Consider the following 10,717-nt stretch of genomic DNA (forward strand, 5'->3'; position numbering starts at 1 on the left):
TTCGAAGACACCAAATATGCAAACCAAAAGGGAGCCTGTCTCTGCTTTCTTTAGTGCTGTGTGCCAACAAAGCTTGAAAGAGATGCTGCCTATGGGCAAGAAAATCTTTAAATCCAGCCCTGGTCAGCACAGGGGGTGTTCCTCTCGATCTGGGCCAGCTGTAGAGCAATCGATGACATGGACAAAACTCGCACATGGCACTTCATTTTTCTACAAAATGTGCATACCTTCTGGTTTATAATAATGGAAAAGAGAATAATGTTTTTCATTGGGTGCTGGCATTAGTCTGTGCTGGTGGTTGGGCCACAGGCTGATAGCAGCATCCATATGAACTTCGGTGTCTCCACTGCTAAAACCTACCTGTTTTGCTGATTCTGCAGGCTGGCGGATGCGAGCCCCTGCCTCATCCTGTTCACATCCATCCCCCACCCCACTCCGTGGAGTTGCCTTCAGCACTCGCCTACAGCCGCTGGTGGCTTTGATTATTTGGAGCAAGCTGTTATTTGATTTATTTCTGGTATTTATATGCCGCCTGCAAAGCGGAATCCTAATCAAACAAATAAATAATGAAAAGAACAAAAAAACAACTAAAATCATAAACAATAACAAAAACACCAGTAGTTCTGCAAATAACCCCAACATGTGACGGTCATATAACATCTGTATGGAGAGTAAAATGTGCAGCTTGGCTGCACATTTTACTTTCTGGATCGCACGGGACTAACTAACTAGGCTCATCAACATGCATTTGCATGTTGTGGGCGCTATTGGTTTCGGGGGGGGGTTGGCCCCACGTTTTTCACACGCTATTACCCCTTACTGTATAAGGGGTAAAAATAGCGCATCGAAAACACACGTCCAAACGGGGGCTAACGGTGCGCTCAGATGAGCGCACCATACTGCATCGGCCCGTGTGTTGATAATTATAGGATATTTTATACTGATTAAAGAGTTGGGCTGTAATGTAGTATGATTATTGTGTTTGAGGAGGGTTATGTAATAGTTTTTAAGTAATAGTGTGCAATGTTGGATAATTTGACCTTTGTTTGATTACGTTCAGTTTAAGGATATGATGTATTTCCTAGTGTTAATATCTAGAACCTGTATACCCCTCCTTTAGTGCATCTGTGGGAAAGTGTGTGAGAAATAAACTTACCTGCTTACTCTGATTTTTCTTAGCATTGAAACCAAAATTTGCTGAATCCAAAGACATCTCGGAGCTTGCTCACAACTTCATCATGGTCAACCTGGAGGTAGGACCTACTCAGCTTCTGGCAGGTCCTTCAGAGCTTGCTCTTCCTAGGCCGATCTCTGACTTCAGAGTATTTCCTGCACCAGGAGATAAATAGAATATGCATCAGAGCTAGGAATCAAGCTATTAACTTCATTCATTTCAAACATCACCGTGGCTTGAAGTCCTTTCCAGAGAGGCTTCCTTTACTCAGGATGAAATGCTCCTCTCTCCCCAAATGGGTGCACTGTGCTAAAACATAGTTTGGTGCGTACCCCATAGGTACTCTTGTGTTCTGCCTAGCAGACTCCAGCCCCCGACTGAGCCTGCCAGACAGCCCCCGTGTTCCTGCTAGACTCAGCAGGGCAAGCAGCTCTACGCTGTTAGCCCAAGACCTTGGTTCAATTTCTATATGAGGCTCCTGCCTCTTTGACTGGCCAGGGTTGAGAATGCTGCTGAAGTAGCACTCACAGACTCTGGGGGAGGACTGAGCAAGAACATTGCTCTTTCAGTGGCACCCAGAGGACCTACCAATGAGTGGCACGGGCTGTGCCTCTGAAGGAAGCTGGGCAGTGCGATCACGAGGTGAGCAGAGAGGGATCAGATCACTTTTTTTTTTTTTTTGAATGTAAAGTTTATTAAACATTATTAACATCAACAGAACCATAGCAACTGTGTATACAGACATTACTATGTAAAAAACAAATACATATACAATAATATGTCTCTCATGTACATGAAAGTTACCAATAACATCATATCAAATACCACTTAAGTTCAATCCACTGTACATGGAGGTGAAAAGCTAAGACAACAGGGAGAAAGGCAGGTACCAATCGGGTATAGCTCCACCAAGGTCCACACGTGTTAGAAACATGAGAATGTATTGGAGCTAGAACAAATAAACAATGGTCATATGATACCGCAACTGAGTTGGAATGTCTTATGTGGCCAAGATTGGTGGAAGAGTAGATCTTAAAATCAACGAAGATACCAGCTGAACAAGACCAAATAGCAGTGAGCTTCAGGCAATGTCGGGCTAGCCAGCGTGTGTGAGCATGTCACTTCTCCATTTAAGGTATGGCTGCCATATCCGCTGAAACGGCAATTGCTGTTTCCGCTTTTGAGCCGTTATCTTGGACATGGAGCACATTACATCAAGTTTCTGATAAAGAACCTCCTTATCCGGAACCCGTACCTGTTTCCAAGAAGCTGCCAAGGTACAGCGGGCTGCTATACAAAATTGATTAACCAACTTACACTCAGCCGGGGTACCATCAACGGGTGCATTGAGTAATCCCTGTGTGGGAGTTAAAGTAACCTCTTTGTGTAGAGTGTGGAGAATTACAGCCATAACATCCTTCCACAGTCTCTGTACATGTATACACTCCCACCACAGATGGAGAAATGTTCCCTCCATTCCACACCCTTTCCAACACTGAGCATCCAATCTGAGGCCCGCTTTATGTAGCCTAGAGGGAGTGAGATGCCATCTAAAGAGCACTTTATATCCATTTTCAGTAAGAGAGGACGCAATAGAACTACGCTTAGTATTGGAGAATATCTGGTCCCACTCCTCATCAGCCAGCGTCCGACCCAACTCAGCCTCCCACTTATGGGTGTAGACCGGTTTCCCCGGTAAGGATCCCTGCAACAACAAATATACCTTAGACAATCCCCTTGCATGCGGTCCGCCAGGTCACACCAGCCCTCAAATTGGGATTTACCCTTCTGAAGTTCCACCAGAACTCGTTCGTGGATCAGGAAGTGTCGAATTTGATAATAATAATAGAGATGTGAGGAGGGTATAGAGTATGTCTCCTGAATTTGTGAAAAGGACAGCACAGTATCAGGAGTACATAGTTGACCCACAGTGGTAATCCCCTGCCGCTGCCAATGTTGAGCATAAGTCGAATCCCATCCCGGAGAGAAACGAGTATGGTGACATATGTGAGTGTGAAAGAAATATCGCCGGTTTCCTATTAGCAGATGCTTCCATTTGTCCCAGCATTGAAGAGTCGTATGTAGAGTAGGGGTAATAAGTCCCCCTATTCTTAATGTCGACCTAGGTTGCCAGAGAAGAGCTTGGAGGGGTGTAGAGCCCAATATAGTTTGTTCGATGTCCACCCATCTAGGTTGCTCAATGTTTTTATACCAAGAAAGTATACAACTAATTTGGGCGGCAGCATGGTACCATTGTAAATTCGGAACCCCCATCCCACCTCTCAATTTGTGTCGATACAAGGTCGCTCGCGCTACTCGAGGAGGCCTCCTCTTCCAGAGGAAAGCGAAAAAATGCCTCTGCCATTTTTTCAGTAATGCGGTCGGTATTGGGATTGGTAACGATTGAAACAGGTAATTGAATTTAGGTAAAACTGACATCTTTAAAATTGCTATGCGTCCCGTCCAAGTAACAGGGAGATTATCCCATATATCTAAATCTCGGAACACTTTGGCCACTAGTGGGATATAATTCAATCTAAATAGATCAGTCAATTTAGGCCCTATAATAATGCCCAAGTATTTTATCTTTGCGCCCGCCCATTTAAAGGGAAATTGTTGTTTCAATAGAGAGACCTGGTCTGGGGGTAAAGAAATATTCAGGACCTCAGATTTCTCAAGGTTCAAGCGAAAGCCAGACACGGAACTGAACTCCATAAGGTGTGTGACCACTCCCGGAAGGGACAGTGCTGGACTGGATAATGTAAATAAAATGTCGTCCGCAAAAAGCGACAGCTTATAGTCCGACCCACCCACACGGACCCCCATGATTGTACTCGTTTCCCGAATTTTAGTGGTAAAAGGTTCCAAAAACAACGCAAATAATAATGGGGATAAGGGACAGCCCTGTCTAGTTCCCCGCTCAATTGGAAAAGGAGCAGAATATACTCCATTTAAGAAGCCAATTAAGAAATTTGGGACCAAAATTCATTTTTTCCAATGTTTTAAACAAAAATTGCCAATGGACCGGATCAGATCACTTTTATTGGGTGGGATGAGCAGAGCCGAAGTGTACGGGGAGTGTTTGAAACAGTAAGGTAGACCCACTCTGGGAGAGGCATTTCAATATGACTGCCTTTTGAGCTGATCAGGCTGAAGTTCCTCTTTAAAGCACCAGTTGAGATGAACTATCAAATTCTGGGTTATTTAAAGTGCAGTTTTATTACCGGGGAGTGCTTATTTCTGTCTGCTGCAGGGACTGCTTAGTCTGTCCAGGCCGAAGCAGTGAGAGTTGAGATGTCGTCATCTGAACTGACTTGTCTTTCCCTTTCTCTGTCTCCTTTTTAATTTTTTTTTTCTTTTACAATTTTAAAAACATTTTTAAAAGACATTACTAACTGGGTATTTTCTTCTGGAGGTCGGGTTTTGCTGACCCTGAGGGTGATACGTAGCATGCCGATTCCATGGTCAGCCGTGGCAGGCAAGGCAGAAGGCCCCGGTGCCTGCTGGAGGAAAAACCTTGCAGCGGTGATCACTAAAAGTTACACTTTGCTCTCGCAGGATGCAGCGCGCCCCCCCCCCCCCCCCCATCTGCCCCGACGCTGTACCTTTGAGGGGTGAAAATCGAAATGCGGGTCCTCGTTCTTGTAAGAACTTTACCTTTTGTTGCTTCTGTAGGATGAAGAAGAACCGAAGAATGGAGAATATAGCCTCGATGGTAGCTACATTCCCAGAATTCTCTTCCTGGGTAAGAGTTGTGCTGATGGACCCGTCTGCAGATGAGCTGTCCAGAAAACTTTCCCTCTGACCCTCTTCTTCTTCTTTTTTGAAATACCGCAGATCCCAGTGGCAACGTTCATCCAGAGATCGTAAATAAGAAGGGTAACCCCAGCTATAAGTATTTCTACAGCAGCGCTGATCAAGGTATAGTGTGCCTGTCTGAATTGTTGGTTTACTTGGAATTACCTTTCAGGTCTGGTATAGAAAAAGCCGCTGCTGATCTGTGGAACTCGTCTTTTTGATGGTACGAGACCAAATTAAAAGCTTTTGACCAGTGATAAACCAAGTTGCTTAAAGTCCCTAGAAGTTGGGTAGGCTGCTGTCTGCTGCTTGATGCTTTTAACTGAATGCTTTCTCTGCTTATAAAAACCTTTGCTGCTGCATGCACAGATGCCCTATGGCAACCGACAGAGACATGATTGGTTATTTTAACTTTTCTTCTCGTCCCACAGTGGCGCCAGTATTAAACTGCCTTCCCTTCATTTCTGGTTTTGTAATTGCGGTGGGAGCTTTTCATTGCCAAGCAAACACGGACAGATTGTAAGGAATTTACAGGAGGACCTTGTGAGAACGGAGAACTGGGCATCTAAATGGCAGATGAAATTGAATGTGGACAAGTGCAAAATGATGCATGTAGGGAAAAAATAGCTCCCGAGGTCAAGTACAAAATTCCTGGGTTCTGCATTAGGCGTAACCTCCCAGAGAGAGGATCTAGGCCTCATTGTGGATAATACATTGACATCCTCAGCTCAGAGTGTGGCGATGGCCAAAAAAAGCAAATGGAATGCTAGGAATTATTAGGAAAGGAATGGAGAATAAAACAGAGAACATCACAGTGCATCTGTATAGATCAGTGATGCAGCTGCAGGTTGAGCATTTTGTGCAGTTCTGGTCACCCCATCTTTAAAAGGGATACCGCAGAGTTAGAAAAAAAGTACAGAGAAGGGTGACAAAAATGATAAAGAAGAAGGCTAAAGGGGTTAGGAGTCCTCAGCTTGGAGAAGAGATAGCTGAGGGGGGAGATATGATAGAGGTCTATAAAATAATGAGTGGAGTAGAACAGGTACATAGGGAACAGTTATTTACCTTTTCAAATAACACTAGGACTAGGGGGACAGTCCTTTAAGTAACAGGGAGGAGATTTAAAACTGATTGGAGAAAGTTAGTTATTTTTTTCACTCAATGAACAATCAAGCTGTGGAATTTGTTGCCAGAGGATGCGGTCAAGGCAATGAGCATAGCTCTGTTTATAAAGGGTTCATGCAAGAAAAACTCCTAAATAGTTATGGACCAGGTGGCACAGGAAGGCCACAGAGTGAGCAGCAAGAAATTGAATCTCCTTTTAGGGATTGGCCACGGTCGGAGGCAGGATGCTGGGCTTGATGGACCTTTGGTCTGACCCAGCATGGCGCCTCTTACAATCTTAATGCCAGTAGTGCCTAAGGGTGGCAAAAAAAAAAAATCCAGAGGGTTTTATCACAAACTGGTCTCGAGTCTTACTGCGTATACTGGGGACCCCACAGCAGTCGGGTTCTCAGAATATCCACAGTGAATATGCAGGAGAGAGATCTGCATGTATTGGAGACTCATCCTATGCAAATGTATCTCATGCATATTCATTGTAGATATCCCAGGATAGGACTGAGAAACCCTGGCATCGGGCTTGCCACTCTTGTGGGACCTCTCTTTTGCCAAAATTCCTGAGTCCCGAAAAGGGCTGCATGTTTGGAGACACTGGGGCTTAGGTGGATTTTATTCTTGCCCTTCGGGAAAAAAAGACATCTGGGCCTCTGTGTGGTGCGGCAATGGGTGAAGTTTGTTTCTGCCCCCTGGAGATTTTTTATTTTTTTTGCACATCGCCACATTTTGTGCAAAATCCAAAGCCATATTGATTGCGAGTTGGTTTTGTCTGCATGAATTTTTTCCATCTCTAATGTGTCATCCACCTGCTAACTTCAGAACCCTGTCTGTTGGTCAGTGTGCAGTGCCTTTAGTAAAAATGCTCTCCAGGTCACGTATTTCACGTGGTTGGTGTGCGTTTCATGGAGAGATTAAATGAGCAGGCTGGGCCCTCTTGCATCTGGACACGCTGTGTCCAAGAGCTAAAAGCAGGCTCTGGGTGTTGACTTCTGATTAAACTACCTCAGGTGACCTCCCACGGATATATCCATCATAAATATGCATATGAGAGAGGCACACCCAGTATGTACAGATGTATCTCGTGCTTGCTCGTTGTGAATATCCTGAAAATCCGACTAGTTTGGGAAGTCCTGACCCTATGCCTTCTGTAGTCGTTAATGGCCAAGTTATGAAAGACCTAGATTTGTTCCATGCTAATGATTACTTTCTGCTCTAAAATCCAAAAAAATGTATGCAGTTGCTGATTTGAAGTTTCAGAAGTCTTTCTGTAAATAAGAGAGAACTTGCGAGGAGGCAGGGCTGGCTGATGTAGCAGAACAGATCCAGGGGTTCAGAATGGCAGGTGTCCTTGGGGCCTGCACTAAGATCCCCCTAATAACTTATGCCCTTGCACTGTCTGAGCAGGCGAGGGAGTCTCCTCCAAGACGACAACAGACCTGCTCAGGAGGCACATCTATCAGCCTAGAGTAATGCCCAATTCCAGCAGTCCCTGTGCAATCTGTGCTTTCATGCCATAAAGTCAGTTATTTTCATATCACCCAAGCCCATGGATAACTATAATTTACTAATATCATTAAGGGTAGCATTCGCATGCATACGAATTTGTATCAAGGTTGGGTTGTGGGTTGTTTTTTTTTTACAGCAGATAAAGACCCATTGGCCCACCCGGTCTTGCCTCGTTGTCTTCCTCTCCAGTTTTCTGCCATGTTGAATAGATGAGCATAGAAATTCCCATTCTTAAACCAATACTAGCTTCCTCCATGTCTCTTACTCAGTTCCCACCGTTGCCCTCCAAGGGCCTGATTCACTGACAGGTGAATTGCCAAAGCCGGGAGATGGGAGAGCAACTCAGGCCGGCATGCAACGGGCTGATTTTTTAAGAAGCGAGCGAGTACATGCATATCTTCTGGTATGCGCGCAAATCAAAAAGGGGGCGGAGCACGGGTGGGACACGGGTGTTCCGGGGCGTTCCCTTGAAATGTGCGCGTAAGTATTTATGTGCACGAGCGCGTGCCGGGGGTCCCCTACCACATAACTTTCTTTCTACTATGGTCAGAGTGAAAGTATTACAAAAAAAGAACTAGGCGAATCAGCGGCGTTTGAGGGGTCGGGGTTAAAAGGGTAAAAGAGACAGTAAATAACGGGGGGAGGGTTAGGAAGCTCGATCCATTAACCGGGTACAAACATGGAGAAAGGGCTGTTGCGTTGGCACACGTTGGCCCACTTATGCTGTAGAGCCGGCATTTGCTCACGATGCGCGTGTCTAAGTTAAAACGGTGAACCGTTTTAACTTGGACGCGCGCATTGTGTTAAAACGGCAAGACCCATACAGCCGATGCATGCACACAACGCACGTATGTTATGAAATGCTTGCGCCGATTGGCGCCTGCGCGGCTGTTTGAAAGTTACCATCCTCGGGGGTTTTTCCCCCATTCTGTGTCTATGGGGGGGAAAATGCTTGGTGAATCGTTGCCCAAGTGTCCCGTGCGCAGTTGTTTAAATCCTGTTACAGTGCTGGCCTCCACCGCCTCTTGGGGTCTGCTCCTCCAGCCTCGCCCTCCTTTTTTTTTTTTTTTTGGTTCTTACAGGACCAGCACTTAATCCTGCACCCAGTCCCCCTCCCCATGCCTAACCACCAAGCTTTGCAATAACCCGAGTCCAAAAGAAGTTTGTCCATCCTCTGCTCATTAACGTTAAGGCTGCCACCATGGCTGCCCCGTGACGGTTTTTGGAGGCCTCTTGCCGTCAGGCGCGCTCCGCTCGTGACCTTGTATTTTCCCTTCAATGGCCCTCTAATGTTTGATTATGGCCGAGCAAACATTCGGACCCCTCCTTGGTTTCTTTGCCCGTTACCTCCCGACTTGCATTTACCTGGGTCGGCGCCAAACGTGTTTAAATCCTGTCATGGGTTAGGTTGCCACTGCCTCTGCTGGTTAAGACAGTTCCGGGTGTCCGCCGCCTTCTCGGAAAAGGAGAAAATATTTCTCTCCCCTTTGTACCGCCCTCCCTGCAACTTCGTATCATGACCGCTCGTCCTTGAATTTCCTTTATGGAACCTGACCCTTCCCTTCCGTTATACCTCGTCCCTTGTCCCCTCCTTTTTCCCCCTCTGTGTACATCTCCAGCCTCTAGCTCCTCGCTTTGTAGGGTTTGTGCTGTAGGCCTTGCATCGTTTCAGCAGCCCTCCTCTCAGTGTCCTGGTGAAGGGTAGGGCACACGCCACGCTTCCCTGGGGTAACAGCAGCCTCCTCGTATCCCAGCTGTGGCTCTCATTGCTTCCCCACTCCCTCTGCTGCGAGGGGAGCTAACGAGGTTCCTGTTTTTGTTTTTTTTTCTAATTTGCAGTTATCGCGGGGATGAAGGAAGCTCAGCAGAAACTGACAGGAGATGCTTTCAGGAAACAGTTCCAAGATGAACTCTAAAATCAAGATGTTGAATATTTAGTGTGCCTTTTAGGTACGGGACGCTAAAGGGGGACTCTTCAAACAGCTGTCAGACCAGGAGGTATTAAAGCATGGTGAGAAGTTGGGCATTATTTGGGAACCAGCAAAGGCTGATGACCTCACGCAGGCGCATTAAATGTGACCTTATAATACTGTCTGATTGGGTCACGGGTGTCCACAGTTGAATTGCAGAAATAGTCCATGTGATTGATTTAGTAAATGACCCTGACTGTCTTCCGTGCTCACATCCAGTTTTTAAACATGCTGGTTATGAGGTCGGTTGAACACGGCATTTGCCTAGGCTAGATTCACCCAAATGGAAGAAACCACTTTGGTACGTCAGCATCTTGTCTTTCCGCCCTCCCCCCCCTCCCCCTTCCTCCGTATTCCACCTTAGAAGAGTCCTGAGAGTAATATGTATTTTTTACTAAATCTTGAAATAATTAACACTATTCTTGTATATTGCTGAAAATCAAAACCAAGAGTTGCCAAGAAGAACCCTGGTTGTGTGTTTTGTTGTTTTTTTTGCCATGAATGGTTTTTGTCATACTTCCTGGTTCTGCCTTTTAGCGTGTCCATGGCCAGTGCCCTGATCCGCAAAATGTGCTCTCTGCAGAGTCTCTTCCCCCCCCCCCCCCCCCCCCCCCCCCTGTGTTCGGCTTTCTGTTCATGCATGTGACCCAGCTCCAGCCATCTCTTGACATGTTTTTCTACTGAATTATTATGCAAATGACATGTTGTATTCAGGCTTTGGGCCTCGGTTTGGCAAAATTGTGAAAGCTGCATCAATAGCTGGAGCTCTGGGGATGTTCATGGAAATCTTTGTTATGCTGCAAAAAAAAAAAAAAAAAAGATGTTCAACTTTTGTCCTGCCTGTGCATAATTTTTTGCATCCCTCTGAATTCTACAGCATGGAGGCTTTTGTGAGTTTAACTTTTTTCATCAATGTACGTCTGTGGAGGCTGAAGGATACCTTGTCTTCACACTTTATTGTATTTTTGTACTGTTTTGGATGAAACAAATACAAATTAAACTTTTAAAATGGTTTAACTATGACAAAGTTTTTTAGTTGCACGTGTAATTGCAGAATTTATTGTGATGAGAATTTTGTGTGTCCCCTTCCATCTGCAGGATGGTAAAAATGGTGCCTGTGTCTCTGCCATGGGGCTGTGGAGTGCAGTGT

At 45.6% G+C, this 10,717-nt stretch overlaps 1 protein-coding gene across 1 annotated transcript in view; it reads left to right on the plus strand.

Moving 5' to 3' along the window:
- Positions 1 to 10,444, plus strand: part of TXNDC12 (thioredoxin domain containing 12) — a 28,314-nt gene extending 17,870 nt beyond the window's left edge. Inside the window, exons 4-7 of the mRNA XM_029618984.1 lie at positions 1,180 to 1,253; positions 4,850 to 4,919; positions 5,012 to 5,095; positions 9,437 to 10,444. Of these exons, the coding sequence (XP_029474844.1) occupies positions 1,180 to 1,253; positions 4,850 to 4,919; positions 5,012 to 5,095; positions 9,437 to 9,513 (305 nt within the window). The 3' untranslated portion in view covers positions 9,514 to 10,444. The remainder of the gene's footprint in view (positions 1 to 1,179; positions 1,254 to 4,849; positions 4,920 to 5,011; positions 5,096 to 9,436) is intronic.
- The last annotated feature ends 273 nt before the right edge of the window (positions 10,445 to 10,717 follow it).

This window comes from Rhinatrema bivittatum, chromosome 10 (genome assembly GCF_901001135.1).
Source record: "Rhinatrema bivittatum chromosome 10, aRhiBiv1.1, whole genome shotgun sequence".
In the NCBI taxonomy this organism is placed as follows: Eukaryota; Metazoa; Chordata; class Amphibia; order Gymnophiona; family Rhinatrematidae; genus Rhinatrema; species Rhinatrema bivittatum.